At 31.8% G+C, this 22056-nt stretch overlaps 2 protein-coding genes and 1 long non-coding RNA gene across 3 annotated transcripts; all 3 read left to right on the forward strand.

Moving 5' to 3' along the window:
* The first annotated feature begins 4428 nt into the window (after positions 1-4428).
* LOC143200027 (uncharacterized) lies at positions 4429-7335 on the forward strand. Its single transcript, XR_013006604.1, has 2 exons — positions 4429-6339; positions 7094-7335. It is a non-coding gene; the product is annotated as an uncharacterized LOC143200027 (long non-coding RNA).
* Positions 7336-7446: 111 nt separating this feature from the next.
* On the forward strand, positions 7447-8592 carry Mlc2 (myosin regulatory light chain 2). Its single transcript, XM_076410249.1, has 4 exons — positions 7447-7572; positions 7696-7860; positions 7920-8203; positions 8262-8592. The coding sequence occupies exons 1-4, from the start codon at positions 7570-7572 to the stop codon at positions 8425-8427; spliced, it is 618 nt and encodes a 205-aa protein (XP_076266364.1). The 5' UTR covers positions 7447-7569; the 3' UTR covers positions 8428-8592.
* An 889-nt stretch (positions 8593-9481) lies between these two features.
* aux (cyclin-G-associated kinase) lies at positions 9482-22056 on the forward strand. The gene is made up of 17 exons (XM_076410174.1): positions 9482-9701; positions 9750-9811; positions 9863-10037; positions 10095-10360; positions 10423-10645; positions 10701-10840; positions 10891-11013; positions 11102-11271; positions 11327-11476; positions 11528-11682; positions 14017-14185; positions 14779-15647; positions 15703-15963; positions 16016-16196; positions 18520-18730; positions 18789-18950; positions 21372-22056. Exons 1-17 carry the CDS (start codon positions 9569-9571, stop codon positions 21480-21482), a joined length of 3561 nt encoding a protein of 1186 aa, XP_076266289.1. The 5' UTR covers positions 9482-9568; the 3' UTR covers positions 21483-22056.

A 22056-nucleotide genomic window follows, 5' to 3' on the forward strand; every position in this document is an offset into this window, starting at 1 on the left:
TCATATAATAAAATCAAAGAAGATTTATTAAATCAATTTGTGTATTTAGATGAGACATGGGTATTTCAGAATGGGCTTTGGGTCACTCATGACAAGATGATAATAAAAATTAAACGTTAACGGTTGATTAGGTATTATTAGTCATAACATTTATTAATAATTTATTGCAGATTTATTGTTCTTGTGCTTCTTAGAATTGTTGAGTTGAAATGTTTAATAATATCTTTGGTATGGACTCGTTGAAGAAACTTGAAAAGAAACAAATGTTAGATAGATTGGAAATTAACAGTTTAGTTATAATATAGTTAATATACGATAACTGTAAGAAATTGTATTGTAGAGTGTGAACGATTTGTGTGCATAAATATACGTGTAATTGTTCAGAATTATACATGACCATTAGGTTAGAATATATGAGGAAAGGATGAATACTAACTGTTTTGTAGATACGGTAAATGCATTATGGAGAATTCGGTGATTAATTTTATCAAGAATAATGTACACAGGAAGTAACAGAAGAAAGATATAAAAACAGTGTTATCAAAATGACTTGACAAGGAAATAATAATTAAACGTGAAACGGTAAATATGGTCTATAATAAAAGTAAAATACATTACTTGGATATACATTTGTTAATTAGGTCGATTAGAACCTAGAACTCTATCTCATGGGTCGTCTGGAAAATAGTTCAATATAAATATAATAAAACAACTCTAACCTGTAAACTATTGTGGCTGTATAATTAACTGTAGTTTTATTATTTTATTTAGACTAGAATTTTGTTATATGTCAATAAACTAAAACTCAGAGTTGATGCGGCAACATTGTGACGTTTAATACATGCAAGCACCTGATCCTTGCCTGACGACTTAATGACATCAACATTTAAGCAGTTGTTTTATACTTGTCGCCGGGTGTTATGTTTCCAGATAAACACAAAACGTACTCGATAGTTACATGAAGCTGATACAGTTTGTGCAATGGCAAAGTTGCTAATAAATCCATCACTTTTTAGACCTCTTCCCGCGAAGGTTGACGTCCAAGTATTCCTTAATTGTCCATAAAATTCAGAAGCAACAATTTTACATGTCGTGGACAGTATCAGTTTCTTACAATTTTACTAATAGATCATTGGGTACCTTCCGATCATCACCGGCAATAATTGTGTGTATCCTTACATCTACCATCCCTCTCACATAGCTCCGAATTGATCTGTCCCTTAAATTCGCTGTAAAATTGATTTCTCTATTTAGCTAGTCTCTTCATAGATTCATCCTCTCACCCTCGACTGCCTTCCCTCTATCCGTATTCCCAATAATAGCTCTTTAATATCTGACTTGCTCTCCGAAATTGGATATACCTCCCTTCATTTACTCTTTGTTCAATTTTCCAAAAATTCCAACCCGTATTTTCACTGCTTCCCTTATATTATTATTAGCGACCCGCCCCGGCTTCGCACGGGTGCAATGCTGATACTAAATTAAATACACTACAGAAAAAATATGAACGTTGTATATAAAAACATAGCGGCCCGCTCCGACTTTGCACGGGCATAAAATATATATGCCTATGTCACTCAATGAAAACATGATTAAAATCGATCCAGTATTTTTGGTTCATTCATTACTGCCCTTGGCCTGCACGCATTAAATTTGGAGTAAAACAATTCCTCTTCCCCTATACTTACTATGAAGATTTCCTGCTATCTTTGGAATATCTAAATTCATACAATTTTTATTACATTACACATTTTTAAACGCAAATTTTAAATTTGTAATATCTCCGAAAATATTTGTTTAATTTACATGCTGTAAGGAACCATATTGATCTATGTTAATTGCACACTGTATTTAAGGTACTTAATTAGATAAGGATTAATGCCGTATTGCTTAAAATAGCTTCGTAAATAAGCCATTTTCTCACGTAAAAAGTAAACAATAAAAATGGTTAATGTGGGTTATCCCTAAAAGATAAACATATACCATCGCGGACTTTTTTGTAGACCTTTTTATGGTGTACAATACTGTAGTACATTAATTTGATCTAACTCGTAGGGTTAGGCAGCGTTTTTGCTAATTGCTAAATAAGCCTAAAGAAATAGGTTAATTTAGGACATCACGTTAGAAACCTCTAAAATTAGCAATGTTGCCTTAGTATATTATGCATGTATTATACATATAAACCTTCCGGAGCACAAACATACTTCTACTAATGGCTCCAAATTCAATACAAAACTTGGTTGTGCCTTTATCTCTAATTTTCTTTATACGCTTCAACTGTTTTACTCCTTCTTGTCACCCAGTTTCTCGACATTTTGTTGTTGACACTCATTTTCATTTCATTTCATTTTCATTTATCTATACGGGAATCTTTGTCATATACTGTACCTTATAATTTATTTATATTAAATAATTATAATAATTAATATAATTTATAAATTATTATAGACATTTTATGTTTTTCCACGTTGTTTGTAAATTATGTCACGTGTTAAATACAAATTCACAAATGTATAGACGCGAAATGAAACAATATTTTCTGTAGAAATGTATATGGTATGCTAATATTAGATTAAAAATTGGATCTATTCAAAAATGTCGTCAAAATATATAGTCCTAATAAAAAAGTCAATGCACCTTATAGACAGCGTTAAATATACTACCAAATGCAGTTTGAAAAAGTGTAAAATTCGGAGGGGATTTCTTTTCACTTTACTCTAGTTAAAAAGAGACAGGATGCTGTCTGATGCGCTGGAACATGTAATCGAACCAGTCTATAAAATTCGTGTTGTTTTGGTATTGGGTGACCCTGTTGTCAAATGTTTATAAAATTCTTCAAAACATTAGTGTAAATCAAAATTCCACTCGAGAATTGACCAAATGCACAGAGTAACAGCGGCTGTTGAATAGGCATTCGAAGAAAAAATACTGCCCTGCAATATTCCTGGACGTCTCACGAAGTTTTGAACGGGTATGGGATTAATATACAAAATGAGCAAACTGAATAAGAACGAAAATTTACAGTCTCACATAAATGGGCATTCTCAATACTTAAACTTATTTCGCGTGGAGTCCCACAGGGTAGTGTCTTGGGACCACTCCTATATCTGCTATATACTGCTGATATCCCAACAACAAAAGAAACAGTACTTGGAACATTTGCTGACTACACAGTTATTGTGGCAAAAGATGTATCTCTGTCTAAGGCTGGAAAATGAACCTTAGTGTCTCCAAATCTGTCTATGTTAATTTTGGGTTGCGGCGAAATGACAAAAACCTAATTATATCACTTGACAGATGGTAGATTACACTGGAAACATCATGTTAGACAAAAAGCAGATCAGATTAGACTCAAAGTCAAGTAACTGTACTGGTTAATCGGAACATATTCTCAATTTGATCTAAAATTAAAGAGATCGGTTTATCAGTCAATCATAAAGCCAATTTGGATCTATGGAGTAGCACTAAGACATCAAACCAACTAGTAATCCAACATACCCAAAATAAAGTTCTACAATTAATTACCAATGCTTATCGCTACGTAACCATCGAAGAGCTGCACTATGATATACTTCCGAATAACTTCCGATCTATTAATCCCGTACTCGCCTTGCTTGTGTATTAATCAAAGTACGACAGAACAGTAGTAATAAATTAATTTGTAAATTAAGATTGTACTAAGCATATCTAATGTAATATGTAACTAATAAAAAAAACTAAATTCAAAGTTAGTGGCAACAGTGTGCCGTGCTGACGTCATAAATTTTGATGTCGTGCATTGGCTGTTTTATTGAAAAGACATATTATGGCATTTTTACGACATGGTACCTGCGCAGTATCAGATAGAGGGGAAGAAATAACAATTAGTGATAATTCAAAAATTGACAATATTTATATTAAAAATAGTACAAATATGATACTGTTCTTTTACAATAAAGGCGTAATTATCGATTAAAAAAACTGTAAAATTTAATTGGTACTTCCAATACAAAACGCAAAATTATAACAATAAAAACTTCGATATTGAAGAATGCCGAAAAAAAAGGTCGACGTTCCTATTTTTAAATTTATTTGTGTCAGCGTCACGAAGTATCCCAAATTAGTAATGCATATGAACTATTAATAGATAAGCAGGGCTTTACTGAATTGAAAACATTTTTTTTGCTTCTTAATTGGTTTTGCATATCAATTTTCACCGCCGATATTTTTCTATAATTATGTCAATGAAACGTCATAACTTTTATTACTACTAAGTATAATATAATAAATTATTAGGGTGCAAATAAATTAGTACTTGATTAACGTAAAATATGTGTAAACGATTATAACTCCAATTGTCACAAAATCATCAACAAAAATCTTATCCATAACATTAAAGAGGACTAACTCTAAGAATTATTCGAAATATAAACTCTATAAAATAAATTTTACTATTTTAACCGGTATGGTTTGCTTTAACTAGTTGATCAGTTGGAATTAAGAACTAACCCGAAAATGTTGTTATAGAAAGAAAACCGTTTTTTTATCCTAATATATTTTGAAGTAAATCAAATTTATTGTACAATTCTAGTTGTAACTGAAATACACGGAACAACACTGATTCACGCATTAAAATGCCAACACCCTGAAACTTGGCAAAGGCTCAGTTTTATTATATAAATCCAAAGTATGTTTTTGATTCCATTAAAGTCTTTTTATAAGTATTTCTATATATAATCTCTCCTTTATTCAAATCAGATAGTCCGAAATTAACAAACTGTCATGTAAAAATTGAAACGTCAAAATTCGAGAAATGTCAATCATACAACTTTTTTTAACGTAACTGACAGAAGCTAAAACTTTGTTTTATTGTTTTTAAAGCTATACGAAGACGATTTATTAAATTAAATATTTCTCTATTGCTAAAATGTACTGGTTATTGGGCAGATATTTAGCAATCAACTCTGGGGTTGTACAAGTCAATAAAAATATAGAAATATTACACAAATATTACAAAACAAGGTACTACGGGGTAATTAATATTGATGGTTTATGGTACATTCTTAACGACAATCTGCATAAAGACTTGGAGGTAGAAATTGTAAATAATGCTGTCAAGGACTATGTCCAAAGACTTGAACACAGACTCCATCAGCACATCATTGTTGAGGTTCTACAGAGGATATCTAAAGATCAAAGGGAGTAAAGCAATTTGATCTAGTTCAGTGAAGTTATAAGTAAAACTCAGAGCAGATTAAAAACTAAAAACAATGACATAGCTGTTAAGCCCAAAGTGTTTACAGTAGAACATGTTCTTTGTAATCTCAAAACCGTAGCATGTTAAGTTAAAAACAAATAGCTTATTAGTGTTAATTTAGTATATTGCTATAATAAATATTTTAAAAAAATAAAATAAATATTTCTATATATAATCTTGCGCTTATTTTATTAAAATCGGATAGTCCGTAGTTAATAAACTGTCATTTGTAAATTGAAACGTCAAAATCCATCAAATGTCAATCACATAACTTTACTAACCTATCTGGTAGAAATTAAAACTTTTATTAAATTGAATATCATAAAAAGTACCTTCTCTAACAGCAAAAATTGAACAAATAGTAATATTATTAATAGTTGGTTAATATAGGAAAAATATGAGAAGAAAGAATCAAATTGATAAGTAGGAAATATAAGATTTTTATATATAGCAAAAGCTGAAAACATAATAAAAATATTCGTTTACAAGAAGGAACAATTTAAGATATTCTAATAATTTAAATTTGATTTAAATGTATAATGTAACTATATTATTAAATTAATTATTTGAATACATTATTTCATAATTTTTAAAATTCGTATTAGTAGTTGTGTCTATTTAATTTAAAATGCAGCAAGTGTATATATAATTTAAATGATCTCAAAAATAGTGAACATAAGATAAATAATATAAAATTCACATTGTTAAAGTTAATATATATAATAATTAGCTAATTGGTATACTAAATGTAAAAAAGATATTTATCTTTATGATCACAAAACAAGTTAACTTCATATAATATATTATAGTATTGTTATAGTTGTTTAAAAATTAATCTCATTAAATGTAACATATTTGTATTAAATAAACTGAGAAATTAGACACAATATTATATAATATCTAAAATAATATATGAAATACACTCTAATACTGTTGAAACTTGAATTAGTTAGTAATAACATTAGTGAAATTAATAGAAAATATATTCCGAATCAAAAATACAATTTAAATAAAAAATAACATGATTTAGGAAACAATATAATAACAAATAATAAAGCAACAAAATAAATATGATAAAAGTTTTATAGAATTAATTAATAATAGTATTAGATATTTATCATTAAATATAATATATCTGTATTAAATAAACTGAGAAATTAGACACAATATCATATAATATATAAAATAATATATGAAATACACTCTAATACAGTTGAAACTTGAGAATGAATTAGTAACAATATTAGTGAAATTAATAAAAAATATATTCCGAATCAAAAATACAATTTAAATAAAAAGTAATAAGATTCAGGAAACAATATAAAAAAGTTTTATGGATTTAGTTAATAACAGTATTAGATATTTATCATTAAATATAATATATATGTATTAAATAAACTGAGAAATTAGACACAATATCATATAATATCTAAAATAATATATGAAATACACTCTAATACTGTTGAAACTTGAGAATGAATTAGTTAGCAATACCATTAGTGAAATTAATAGAAAATATATTCTGAATCAAAAATACAATTTAAATAAGAAGTAATATGATTCAGGAAACAATACAAAAAAGTTTTATAGATTTAGTTAATAACTATTAGATATTTATCATTAAATATAATATATATGTATTAAATAAACTGAAAAATTTTACACAATATCATATTATATATAAAATAATATATGAAATACACTCTAATACTGTTGAAACTTGAGAATGAATTAGTTAGTAACAATATTAGTGAAATTAATAGAAAATATATTCTGAATCAAAAATACAATTTAAATAAAAAGTAATATGATTCAGGAAACAATATAAAAAAGTTTTATAGATTTAGTTAATAACAGTATTAGATATTTATCATTAAATATAATATATATGTATTAAATAAACCGAGAAACTAGACCCAATATCATATAATATCTAAAATAATATATGAAATACACTCTAATACGGTTGAAAACAAAAACACAATTTAAATAACAAATAATGGTAAATAATGAGGCAATAAAATTAATATGACAACTGTTCTACAGAATTAGTTAATATTAGTAACCAGTATGTATTATATTTCAAATTAAAAAAAACAGTTTTGATAGTAAAAAGTGTAAAATCCGACTTATGGCTTCAAAAGCAAAACCAATTTTAAAATGCTAAGGTATAACATGAGGCTACTATCTGGATCTATTTTGAGCTGGCACTATATAAGGCCTGCGCGAAATCGGAAGGTTGGGCAACGCGGTTTTGAAGTTATTTAAGTCTGTGGTCGAATTGAAAAACTTCAGTCGCTGGTGTTTTGAGGAGAACTAACATCGACGACAAGATGGTAAGTATCGCCGTTCAGTTACCGTGGATTATAACAGTGCGTTATGGTGTACGAACCACGTCGTGAACGCGTCCAGTGCCCCGAAAATGACGAAGTGCTCTCTAACGATTTTATTCATTTAAGGCGGACAAAGAAAAGAAGGTCAAGAAGAAGAAGAAGGAAGAAGCGCCAGCAGCTGAAGCACCAGCTGCCGCACCAGCCCCAGCCGCCGAGACCAGAACATCGTCCAAGAGTTCTTCCAAGAAAGCCAAGCGCTCTGGTTCCAATGTCTTCTCTATGTTCTCGCAGGTACGCCGATCCGAATACGACGGTCGTAGTCCGGCTAATCCGCCAGCTCTCCCTTTCAGAACCAAGTTGCCGAGTTCAAGGAAGCCTTCCAACTGATGGACCACGACAAAGACGGAATCATCAGTAAAGAAGACCTTAGGGCCACCTTCGATGCCGTCGGTAAGATCGCCAACGAGAAGGAATTGGACGAGATGATCCATGAAGCACCCGGACCAATCAACTTCACCCAATTGTTGGGCTTGTTCGGTTCCCGCATGGCTGACTCTGGTGGCACCGATGATGATGAAGTTGTCGTAGCTGCCTTCAAATCTTTCGACGACAACGGCACTATTGACAGCGAGAAGTATGCGGTAACATATACATGAAGTAAACCAAAAACCAACGTTTTAAATCCGTTACAGATTCCGTCACGCTCTCATGACCTGGGGTGACAAATTCTCCGCCAAGGAGGTCGACGATGCCTTCGATGCCATGGACATCGACGACAACGGAAAAATCGACACCCAAGCCCTCATCACCCTGTTGACTGCCTCCACCGAAGAAGAAGGTGAAGGTGAAGCCGCCTAAATAAATTAACTTTTTTCCTGATTTCATTTCTATCATACCGTCTAAACATGTATTAATAAAGAGATAAATGTAAACTGGCCATCTATCGTTATGTACACGACCCTGTGATTACATTGAGTTCATCCAATGTTGCAACATTCTAATAATAAATAGTTACATTTTTTACTATTGACCTTTGTTTTACATAACCCCACCTCGCGATGGTTCTCATTTTTCCACGGGAAACTGTGCCTGTTTAAGCCAGACCGTAGAGTATTTTCGAATTTGGATGCCTACAAACTATTTTTAGATTCTATTTTCTCGCTGATCTACTTACATACGTTCCATAAAACGACATTTATATCGAGTATCAAATTACCTTAAACAAACCTAAACAAAAACAATATAAATTTTGTACCAATACCTTTATTTCTTTATTTCTGAATAATTAATAATAATAATAATAATAGCTCTTATAAAATCACAATGGCAGTCGCAGAGAAATTTTAAATAAATATCATTAAGCATAGAATAGAGAAACAGTCCCTCTATTTTATGATCATTAACTTTTTACAATATGTCGTACATATACAACACAAAATATAAATAAAACCCATAAAGGACGTTGGAATAGGAATAATGGGAATAACAAAAAGCAAAAAATTTAAAAAAAAAACGGTATTTCATTAAGAATTTCACCGATAACTATGAAATATTAACATATCACCTATTGTTCTTTAGATTGGTTTAAGTCGATAAATTATAAATAATAACAAATAGAAAGTTGTAATTAATTACCAATAATTATACCAATTAATCACAGTTCAAATATTGCGAAAAATTACCTTTAGATAATTATTGTATTCTGCAATCATTCTGGGTTGCATACTTAATATAAAAATAGTAATGCTATGCAACTCAATTTTATTACCAAACTTTCAGGAGTATAGAGATTTCACTACAAAATAATACATTTGACAGATTTTAACAAATTTATTTTAAAAATCTTAATATCGACAAGAAAATGAAATTATGCAAATTGTATGACGTCAAGTGGGGGCGTCAAATCCACTGTCATTGTCAGATTTTGACTTTTGAAGTCCAAGAAAAATAGTAAGAATATAGGAAGGAATTTTATTTTACACAAGTTCCATGAATAAAAATGAGTGACTTATTTAAGTCAGCATTTGAGTATTTTAGTGGACCTACGAATAATTCCAGTGAAAACGCTTTTGTAGGCCAAATTGTTGAAATTTCAAATGTAAAATTGAAAATTAAAAGAGTTATAGCAGAAGGTAAATTTTGGGTATTGATCTTTATATAGAATAACGTTTTATTTGTAGGCGGATTTGCTATTGTTTACGTTGCACAAGATATTACTAGAGGGACTGAATATGCATTAAAAGTATAATTGTTATTCTGATTGTTTAAAAAAAAATTACTCTTGTTATTTTAGAGGCTACTGGCAGCTGATGAAGAAGCAAAAAAGAACATTATCAAAGAAATTAACATATTGAAACATATATCTGGACACCAAAATATAATACAATTTTTTTCAGTATCATTTTTAGATAAGTCACAAACCACTCATGGGCAATATGAATTTTTACTTGTCACAGAACTATGTCCAGGTAAATTTTAATGACTACATGTACTATATGAATTAATGATTATAAGGTACTTTTTAGGTGGTTCACTAGTGAATATACTACAATCTAGAACAACGGCTTTTAATGCAGAAACAATCACAAAAATATTCTATCAAACATGTAGTGCTGTTTCCCACATACACTCTCAAACTCCACCAATTATCCATAGAGATCTTAAGATAGAGAACCTGCTTATTGGATCTGAAGGTTCTATAAAATTATGTGATTTTGGTTCAGCAACTACTGAAATTCATCGACCTGATTTGACTTGGTCTGCAAATCAACATGCTGCTTTGGAAGATAATGTATAACAATTAGTGTTATTAAATTTAAGGAGTTTAAAAATTTTGAAAATATGAGGTTTTAGATGGCTCAATTTACAACTCCCATGTATCGTGCTCCAGAAATGGTTGATACATGGAATAACTACTTTATTGGCCCACCAGTTGATATATGGGCTTTAGGTTGCATATTATATACATTATGTTATATGAAACATCCCTATGATGATAGTGCTAAATTAAGAATAATTAATGGTAACTATATTTTACCACCTGATCCAAGGTATTCTTGCTTCCATGAAATTATTAGTAAGTAACCTTATATATTATGGTATATAGAATATGGCCATGTGTTAATTTTTAGAGGGATGTTTCCAAACAAACCCAGAAAATAGACTTAAGATTTCCGATATTATGGAAAGACTGGCAGCTATAGCAGAATCATATTCTTTCGATTTGAGATCTCCTTTACCATTTAAAGCTGTTGTGAAAGTTGAGGAACAAGTAAGAAGGTTAATTTTAAAATGTAGTCAATTTTATTTTACATTTTCAAGGATAATGAAGAAAATCCAACTAATGTACCCCCACAAAGAGTTCCCCCACCAAGACCCCAACCGCCACCACCAAGTCCAGCTCATGTTTCTAATGGTACAAGACCTGAGAGACCTCCACAACCGGTAATATATGTAATATGATTATTTTGTATTTATTGGACTTTAATCTCAGTTATGTAAATACACATATATTATACATGTGTTGTTGCAGGTTGCATCGGTGCCTAATCAGAGAGTAACTCCTACATCACATGCACAAGTTCTTCAGAGGCCCGCAGAAACAAAACAAGCTGGTTTATTTTCTTCTCTTAAAGGAGGTGCCGGAAGCTTCCTGAAGAATCTAAAAGATACAAGTTCAAAAGTAATGGCAACTATGCAACAGTAAGTTACTTATTAAACTCATGAATAAAGTTAATGCTGTATATGTCTTACACAGAAGTATGGGACGAACCGATCTAGATATCCACTATATCACATCCCGAATAATTGTGATGTCTTACCCTTCTGAAGGATTAGAATCGGCATACAAAACGAATCACATCGAGGACGTACGTTTATACTTAGATTCCAGGCATCCCAACAATAAGTATGTTTTTGCACAAAAGGAAATAAACTAGAAAACAGAAGATTTTTTCAGATACTCCGTGTATAATTTGACCAATAAACACTATCAATCGAAGTTTGGCCAATCGAGAATTTTAGATTGTTCATTCGCCTATCCGGATCATTTTAAGGCGCCGTTACTTAACGCCATCTATCTACTTTGCGAGGACGTGTATAAATACTTAGCAGGTAATAACCGATGTTAGCTAAGAGTTTCCACGAGTTTCCAATATTTTTGAGCGTGAAACTTTTAAAATGTAATGTGGTTGAAGCAATAACAAAGTATGTAATGTAATTAAGATAAATTCTTAATTCCCAATTAATTCGCCAAAAGGTCAATAATTAAAATAAAAGATGTATACTGGTCAACGATTTATTCTGAACAAAATTGTATGCCGCTCGAAGGTATTCCTTTCGTGGCGGCGATACACAAAGCATCAAAACAGAACTATAAATTAAGCCTATATCTAGGTGCTGAATCCGCGTAATGTGGTTCCTGTTGGATCATTCAGAGCGTAATCTTGAGACTGCGACGCAGCTCTATCAGACGGATGGATTAGGTGTCAGGATCAAATGTTGCTTACAGTAATATTATAGGGTTATTTCTTATGAATATTGCATTGTCTCTATCCAAAATTCATTTAGTGTGATATAGAAAAATCTTGAATAACTAGGGCGTAGTGTTTTTTTGGCAAAATGACTAAAAAACCAATTGTCATTGCCAAAAATGAGCTCGCTTAGGTCACTTCAAATTTGGGGTCCAGCATATTTAAATACTATTAAATACTTTTGTTTTGTGATTTTTTGGATACACTTTTTGCACTCTTTCATTTAAATATATACACACATATATATATATATATATATATATATATATATATATATATATATATATATATATATATATATATATATATAATTTTTTTGTATTACTATTATAAATAGAGCTTATTTCTGTGACAGAAGCATGTCATTAGCTGAGATGGGTGCCCTGTTTGGTGTTTTTAAACTACAATTAACATTGTATGTGCTCATCAAGCAGGATTAAAGATATCGGTCAATTGTCGCTTGGCTGTACAAACCTATCGTTTCAGAAAACCCTAAAGAAAATACGGGGTCAAATTATACGATCTTGATAACCAATTTGCGTCACCTTTGTGAAATATATCTGATGCCAACATAATGTTCATTGTGGTGTCCGCTGTGTGACTTGTAGGACTATCCTGTTGGAACCATGTGTTGTCCACGCCAATATCTTTCAATATAAGCCTAAAGAAATCAATTATTTTCGTTCTGGAATGTTCATTGTTGAAGCTGTTCAGATTTTGATCGCCGATTCGAAATACTCATCAAACAATAAGTTTTAAATACATTACCACCTGTTTAACCTCGTATGATCGTCTTTTTATGAGCTCCTGGTTTAGTTGAAACTTGCACCAGCGCAATGCTAACGTTAAACACTGTATTAAGCCAAATTTTTGTGCATAGTGTGGAATTGGCTGCCTTGGAATGGAGTTCCCCTGTAGTGGCGATGTTTTCGATTGATCTTACATTCCTTTGGTGTACTAGTTGGCTGATTGTTTTCCCAAGCGATTATCTGAAATTTGGTCACCGAACGCTAAAAAGTCGACTTAGAAAGGCCACCTCATTACGTTTGTACTAACGAACACTTATTTTGATGAGAAAGGTTTTATCATTTGGGCCTGCCGCTTAATTATAACTAATTATGGCATCAGTGACTAAATAAATAATACATGAGTTAAACGAGCGTTAACATCGACCCTTAATAATAAGTATAATGACGCAAATCCTACATGTTTTTTAAGGTTTTTTTGGTAATCTTGAGACTTTTTTAAAGAAGTTAGTACAATATATATGAGTCTTCATTATCTAGAATTTTTCTTTAAGTCATAATACGGGTTGAAAAATACTCGTTTTTGAGCCAATCCAAGAATAAATGTAAAACCTATTAAAGCTTCTCCAAAGTTTTCTTGACAACTTTTACAACATGTAGCAAAGGTTTCTTTCATTTCAATGTTCATGTACAGTTAGTAACGTTACCCAATAATAGTTTTGTCTTACTCAAGTAGGTATAGTCACTTTTTAAATTAAAATCAAAAAGCAGCGTTTCACGTAAATAGTGTTTTGTTGGCACAAAGTTTGATATGGTCAGGGCAGAAAAAAATATCCTTTACGATTGAATGAAATGACGCATTTTAAAAATATATGGCCCCTTAACATGAATATGGTTACTATAGTAACATGAGTACAGATGGCCCGGTGTGATTTAATATTAATAAATATCTTTGTAAATCCATCAAAACTTATTTGTACACATATATCAAATAGGGCTTATTGAATAAATACATACTTTTAGTATCTAAACTACTTGATAACAATTTGATAGTGAAATTGTATTGAAATGTTTCATTGGTAAGTATTTTATTAAGTTTAATAAAATATTATAATGGTTATAGGTATATATAGACTTTATTTAACAGTATTAATTATTTGAAATTACAGGGGATAGTCGTAATGCCGTTGTTGTACACTGCACCGATGGTAAAGCGACTTCAGCAACTCTGGTGTGTGCTCTGATGATATATGCAGGTTTATATGAAGTACCAGAGGATGCCTTGCAAATGTTTGCCGTTAAGAGGTGTCCACCTGATATGAGGCCTTCCGAATTAAGGTAATAATTGAGATATACGTAATATATGTTAGGACGAGAAATTGACTTTTATTGGTAGCAACTACGGTCCATAATCTTAACGATGTAGAAATCTCTATACCTATATTAAGTTACTAAATTGTCTCATAATACTTTGCCTTATAATACCTATATAATACCTCTTCACTCGTGACTTAAACCAGACGAAGCTGCTGAGGCGAAATGAAATGTCGCCATTTTTTAAAAGAATTATTACGAGCGATGTTTGTGAAATCGTAATGTGAATGGTTGCAAAATCTGTATTGATGCCAAGGAAGGTAAATGCAAAGTGGAAATTATGATGACTCCATTTTGAAAAAGGCATGTGTTTATTACTTGGTTCAATTTTTTGCCCAGAAACCTCAAAAATTCTAAACTAGCGGAATTTTGGTTTTGCAAGAAAAGTGACAAAAGATCTTCGATCAAAATTGTATATACATCATTGAATTGATTAGCCTTTGAAATGTATATGAATAAATTCATTTTGAAAAACAAAAAAAAAAGAACCGCGAATACTTTTTCCACACCTCATTATTCATACATATTTAAATTCCTAATTATAATATATCTTTTAGGTATCTGTATTACCTTGCTGATATAGTAAGAAATCCTCCATTATACCCCCATTATAATCAAATCACATTGGTCTCACTTCAAATGCAACCTATTCCATTGTTCACCAAAGTTCGTGACGGCTGTAGACCATACGTCGAGGTGTACAGCGAGAACAGATGCATGCTCTCGACTTTACAAGATTACGAGAAGATGCGTTTATATAACATGTCAGATGGAAAATGCTTGCTTCCACTTAACACCACGATATGCGGAGATGTATGTATAGTAATTTATCATGCCAGAAATATCCTCGGTGGTGTAATGACCCAAGGCAAAGCCACTGGAATAAAAATATGTCAGGTGCAGTTTCATACTGGATACATACCGGAAGAGGAAACGTCGATACGTTTTCCTAAGTCAGAACTGGACGAATTGGCAGATGGTCAAGATCATTATCCACAAGGTTTCACGGTAATATTAAATGTATTTGTGAGCGACGTCGAGAAAAGGTTGTCCCAACCAGCGCCGTGGCACATCGATCAAACGGAACGTACATCCAGTACTTTATTCACGTCGCAAATTGAAAAAGATGAAACCATTGACAATTTTAAGAGTAAACCTAGTAAAAAACCAGTGCAAAGACCTCCCAGGCCTGAAATGCCTAAAGTAGGACAGTCACCTCCTATCAGGAGTCCAGCTCACGTTAAAGAAGCTGAAAGTAACACACAAAGCAGTTTACAGCCAAACGTCGATGAAGGCGATGTTAAGACTGAAATAAAAATAGTAGAGGAAGCTGTGGATCTACTGAATCTGAACACAGCATCTACGGTCGACCATAATGTTATGAAACCCTCACCAAGCTCGAACTTTGATCTCCTTAGCGGTTTAGGTATGTCTTTATCAAGCCCTCTGGCAACATTGTATCACTAAGTTTGTTGTTTTAGGCGATGGACAGTTGAATGAATTTTCGGCTTTCGCTTCAGCTCAACCTAACAACAACAACATTCCTAACTCAACTGCCAGTAATATGTTTGACCCATTTGGTTCACTAGGTGGATCTGGAGATAACACCAACTTACTAGGAAAGTGGAGTAGTGTACCTAATGCCACGACTCCGTCGGCGAACAATAACCGGCAATATCCAGTAAATAAGACTGTAAGCAGCGACGCTCCGGAACAGAAAACTGACTTCTTTGCAGATTTCGGTAAATCTTCTATAACTGTGTTTCGTTATAATAATATTTGTAACTGTTATAGGTAACTTGAGCGGTCTCAATTTTGGTTCCAATGCACAAAAGACACAGACACCTCAACCATCAATGACTCCAAATAGTGGTAATAGAACTCCAAATGACGCTCCTAACACTCCCTACAGCCAGTCGGCATCTACGACTCCTCAGCATCAACCAAAGCAATCTAATGCACCAGATTATAGCAGGTAACAGAATAACTCAGTTAAGAGTATGGTTTTTGGATGCTTAGTATTTCTTTAAGTAGTTAGATTAATTTTCTTCAAAATAACTTGTATTCAATAATGTTCAATGAAAATTTTAGAAAATGACTCAATAATAATAAGCATGTTGCTCTTTAAGTGGAAGAACTGTGTATGATGCCAATAAGACTCATTTATTTGTTATTTATTAATAGTATATAATTACAACTTGTGATACTGCCTCTCTAGGATAAGCAACATTTCTCCAAACACAGCGACAGTATTGAAACCAAAAAATCTATCTCAATTTTAACTTATTTTCAATTATTAATTTAATCATCTATAGACCAGTAAGACCTAGGAAGACCTAGGAATCTTTTTCTTTCCGTTTTGATACAAAACAATCTTGTGAATAAATGAATAAAAGGATTTGGCTGTGTATGTTAATGTGGCCATAATCTATTTAATTTTTTATATATTTGATACAATCTTAATTTAGAAATTAATTTATTACTATTGTTCTGTTGTATCGATGCACAAGCAAGAGGACTGCAGGATAAATACATCAGTATGTATTTTCCAAACTAAAATTAAATTGAACTACTTAAGCTAAAGTTAAGTGTAACATACGCTATAAAAGTTTGTGTGGTTTGGTTCGCTTCAATCGTCTGATTTCCTGCGCATTGTCCAGTAACTCTATTGCTTGCACGTTTCTGTGTTTTAGCAACCTTCTTTCTTTAATACATATCTATTTGACTTCGAGGTCAACGTGCAGTTCTTCGTTGATTACGCAGCTGTAAGGATTTGTTTACAAGAACAAGTTTAATCAAGAGCTTTATTTTGCAACGTTGGATTACTGTTGGTTTGATGTATTAATGCAACCCCATATGAATCAATCTTTTTGATCTTAAGTCAAGTTGGGAGTATCTTCCGACTAACAAGTACAGTTCTTAGGTTTTGAGTCTGATCGTTTTTCGTCTAATAATCTGTTTAATAGAAATTATTTTAAATAATCAAATCAATCATTCAAATGAATATTTTTGCTAAGAGTAACTTTCTGTCAATTTTCATCAATTTTTTTTATTTTATGCCTCAATTTGTACAAAAGGATGGCTTTTTAATGTATCATTTGTTAGAATGTCTTCTGATGTTATCAAATAATAATGGATACTATAATTCATGTTTGATTTTAATCGATATACAATATTTCGATTTTATTTCTAAACTTATTTTGTCCCTTTAAAGAAAATCCCTTGCCTCAAAAAAGACTTGCCGAATTAGATTTCGAGAATGTCCTCCAAAGCCGTTTTGAATTCGGTTTTGATTTCCTCAATCGATTCAAAACGATGACTTGGAAATGTTTTTGAGCTTGTTTTAGAAGGCAGTTGCGAAGTGATGTAAGTTGAGTTTTTGATGAAAAAGTAACGAAGAACCAATAGTTTGTGATGACCAATGCTATAAGTTTTTCGTCTTTTGATCACAATAGTATTATTCGATAATCGAGCAATACTAGTCAATATGGACTAGTAATTTTTTATTTTATCAAATTGCAGTTATACTAATATAATTGGAATTTGGAGTCATAACGAACCAATTTCTAAGAGCATTAAAATTCTCAACATGCTTGGTAATCAAGGAACGATTTGTAAGGAGCATTATTATATTTGAGTCATTCGTCCAATGTTTTAATAAAGTTATAATAGATGAACGGAAATGACATTTAACTGTATCACCAAATTATAATATATTCACAAAATGCATCTATATCAGTTATAGTAATTAGGTTTAGTTAAAATATCTTGTATCATTTCCTACAACTTTTCCTTTCTTTATGGAAACCAACGATATCGATGTCGGGACCTTTTTTTGCATTTCATTCTATTTGGGAATGTATCAGCTACGCTATGCAGCATATATCTGAACTAGTGAATAGGCAAAAACTCATTCAAATTTCAATTCCATATCCTTCACATTAAGTGTAGCTGACCTGGTTCCGTTACTGCTGGTCTTTGTAGCAGCAGATGGTTGTTCTGGTCTAATTCATATTAACTATTTCTCTTCCAATCCTTGGAAACATTCCGAACACTTGGCTCATCTCCGAGTTTTTAATGCTAATTTAAATGTGGTTTTCGTTGCTTTCAGCTAACTTATATTTTTAAATAAAAAGATGTTCCTATAAACATAAATAATTAATATATAATTTAAAATATATAATTTACAATATTTAGTATATATATATTTAAATATATATAGGTAAATATATAATTAAAAATACAATAAAATAAGCTGTTGAACTTTATAATATAATCTCACTCACCTTTACTTACAGGTCCCATTTTGAGCCTCTGAACAAATCAAACACGAACAAAGAAGACCCAAAAACTAAAGTAAAAAGCGATGACATTTTTGGAGATTTGCTGGGATCGCAAGGCTACAAGTTTACCGCTAAAAGGGACAATACCCCTAGGTCTATTAATGAAATGAGGAAAGAAGAGTTAGCGGTTCATATGGATCCCGAGAAACTTAAAGTTATGGAATGGGTAAGTATAAAATTTAACACTTCATTGTATGGTTGTTAATTGCATGATGAAATTACAGAAAGAAGGAAAGAAGAACAACATTCGAGCGTTATTATGTTCGATGCATACAATATTATGGGAGGGAACGAAGTGGAATAAATGTGATATGCATCAGTTAGTGTCAGCTACTGATGTTAAAAAGGCCTACAGGAAAGCATGTCTTGCTGTACATCCAGATAAGGTACGTTTTAAACAAAATATGATTCAAATTATGTAGATATTCCTGCCAGTAAATTGGTCGATTCTATTTGGCCAAAAGGTGTAAATCTAGGTACTAAACATATTTCAGATATTTTATCTCCTTATTTTGCCAGCTGCTTATTTATTGTTTAAATCGGTTGACTGCAGATTTCAAAAAACTATTTGAAACAAAGAGTCAAAATGTTTTGGATAAGTCCTTTACGAACAATTTTGTTCTTCTGTCCTAATCTCGTATCATCGCTCTTGATCGTATTTTGTTTGGTGTTTGCTCAAATATTGGGGGCGTTGTATGTAATTTTGAGAATAGGTTAGAGAATAGGAATAGAGTTGAGAGTGGTTCCGTTATTATAATTTTTCTTCTTCATTATCAACCATTACGAAAATAAATACATACATATGTTGCAAACTTTCTTTTCTATTTCCAACCAATATGCACATTTTTGGCGATCAGCTGCAGTTGTTTTGGTTGATCAACTGCTCTCATTTTTATCATTCTAACTGTTCATGTTCCCGTATCGATTTCGTAAATAATCGTCATTTATTTGTATATAAAACTAGCATCTATACATAGTTTAAACTAACATTGGGGCCACAAGTGGTAACTAACAATGAAAGCTTATAGCTATATGAAAATTCCTCGTTAATAGTTTTCTTTTTCTTCCAAATTTTATAATTATTAGACGTTCATGGTGATTATCTTATATGATCAATTTGAACCTCAGATGAAACTTCAAATTTCTTAAAATTCTATGCGGTTTATACTCCTTGATTGATCTCAACTTTTTACTTTTCAGAAAATTAAGCCAGGCTGAAAATGGTTTATTTCCCAACTATTATGCAGATTCTTTCTTCATCTAACATTTCTATTATTAAAGATCAACTGCGACTATTCTAGATTCGTCAATATTAGTTATTTTATTTTTTACTGCTGATTACTGAACTTTCCATTTGAGAAATAAATTTCACCAAATAGTAGCCTTTATAGGGCAGAGTGGAGTCACTTAATCGGGATTATGTTCAATTCAATGTAGGGTCGTTTCAAAGAAAAAATTAGGAAAGAGTTATTCTTAAATGATTTATTTATTTGACCGCATATTAGGATCAAAAAACTTTACCAAATCTACTAAAGCAAATTTACTATACTAAATTTACTTTATAATGAAAAAGGCATATTATATTATATATTTACTTTGCCTTACCCTGCCTGTAGGGTCTAATGAACCACTCAAGGGGGTCGCTTGAACCAATTCATATCTTTATATAGTAAAACATATGCAATATGGGAACAAAAACATAACAAAAACTGTGGGACTCTTAAGTTCATGCAAAGTTAACTACATTCTCACCAGAAGTGCATTTAATGTGAGCCTATTCTCTGCAACTAGCGCATTGTGCCTTCTCTTTGCACTCTTCTCTTGAAGGACTGTCTGAATAAAAATCAGCGCACACTATCTAGATGATTATTATTATCTAATAATAATCATCTTCTTGTGCCTGAAGGAAGCTTTTTCATTAATTTTATTAACAGATTGATTCTGTTCATCAAACTCTGAGGAACCTTTAATAACTGGTTTCTTCGCTAATTTTAGTTTTTATTTTAAAATAATCTTTCTAGGGAGTGTCTGTCAAAACAGAACAACTTCTTTTTTTCACTCGTTATTTGTTGCTTCATGGGCAGTGCTTTGTAAAAATGTATTAATGTAGTGATCGTAATTAGTAACGTGATCCCAACATTGCTGGAGCACCATCAGTAGAGAGGGCAACGAGTTTATCCCATATAAAATTATGTTCCTCAAAATATTCCGATATCGAGTTCATGACGTCGATACCTTTTGGTGTTGTTTCCAGTTCCCGTGAAATTAATAATTCTTCTTTAATTATGTTGTCGTCGTCTAAAAAGCGAACAAACACAAGTAGTTGACAACAATTCCAAATGTCGGTCAATTCATTCTACTGCAAAGCGAGAAATTGCGATTTTTTGATTCTTGAAACAAGTTACTTCTCTATATCATTTGAATTAAGTTCTTCTCGCTCACTGCACGGCGACCAACGGCTCACCGCCCGCTAATATCATTCGCGGACCATATTTTGACATCTGGCGAACCACTGGTTGGAAACCATTGTTCTAATGGCTCCCGCTCGAATATATCACATAGTGTGTGCATGATACTACAGGTGGCGCATTAGACCCCCACATTAGTGTAATTTATATATTATGGTATGTACAGATCTGAATAGTCGATTTGGTGGATTCGGCGCATTGATGAAGAAAAGGCAGAATCTAGCCGAATTCTCTGCGCACACATGTTTTTTATGAAGTGCTGAATGCTCAGATCTGTACCCACCATTAAATAGCTTTAGCTGCATTTGTGCACTGATTTGATAATTACTATTGTTGCAGCAAGTGGGGACAGAAAACGAAAACTTAGCAAAATTGATCTTCATGGAACTGAACAATGCCTGGAGCGATTTCGAAAACGACACATCACAACAGAATATGTTCGGTAGTTAAAGTCTGATCCTATCCCTGAATATAGAATTTATCATTCCATTTTGCATAAGTTAATTTATAAATTTTAGGATGCTTACATAAAAGGTTTAACTTGTTTTTTGGAGCCTCACGGTTGTGAATTCTATTTTATTGATTATATGCATAATATTTATTTAATATTAAGTTTTATATTTCGTACTTATTATGTGGAATTAAATGATTCTTTCTTTGAGGATCACAACCTTAAAAATCTAGGCTCTAGGTGATAGTAGAAGTTTAAAGAGAAGCAATGTTTGCATCAGATATAGATGTATTTATATAAATATATATATATAGTTCGTCCAATGTGGATTTATTGATATTATCTTGTTATAAAATTATTTTAAACTTCGACCATTTTAGACGGATTTAACATATAGAGTCAATCTCAGATATTTACTTACATTTCAGAAGAGAGAACTTGTTTTTTGTCTGTGTTCAACATTATTTTATTTATTCGGATATGATTGTCCAGGCTATTTATTATTACTGTAATATATAAGAATAACATCTCGTTACGTTCGAACTTGAACAATAAATGTTAATCTGCAAGCAA

The sequence above is a fragment of the Rhynchophorus ferrugineus genome, unplaced genomic scaffold (assembly GCF_030347505.1).
Source record: "Rhynchophorus ferrugineus isolate W39M unplaced genomic scaffold, kcgeb_rfMv2 rfM7, whole genome shotgun sequence".
Classification (NCBI taxonomy): domain Eukaryota; kingdom Metazoa; phylum Arthropoda; class Insecta; order Coleoptera; family Curculionidae; genus Rhynchophorus; species Rhynchophorus ferrugineus.

What these genes read in the sequence shown, in the direction of transcription:
- Mlc2 (XM_076410249.1), top strand. An exon ending in TCTTCTCTATGTTCTCGCAG is followed by an intron (nt 7,861 to 7,919) that starts GTACGCCGATCC and finishes TCTCCCTTTCAG; the next exon opens with AACCAAGTTGCCGAGTTCAA. An exon ending in GGCACTATTGACAGCGAGAA is followed by an intron (nt 8,204 to 8,261) that starts GTATGCGGTAAC and finishes AATCCGTTACAG; the next exon opens with ATTCCGTCACGCTCTCATGA.
- aux (XM_076410174.1), top strand. Translation starts at nt 9,569, where the DNA reads ATGAGTGACTTATTTAAGTCAGCATTTGAGTATTTTAGTGGACCTACG. An exon ending in CTGAGAGACCTCCACAACCG is followed by an intron (nt 11,014 to 11,101) that starts GTAATATATGTA and finishes GTGTTGTTGCAG; the next exon opens with GTTGCATCGGTGCCTAATCA. An exon ending in ATGAGGCCTTCCGAATTAAG is followed by an intron (nt 14,186 to 14,778) that starts GTAATAATTGAG and finishes TATATCTTTTAG; the next exon opens with GTATCTGTATTACCTTGCTG.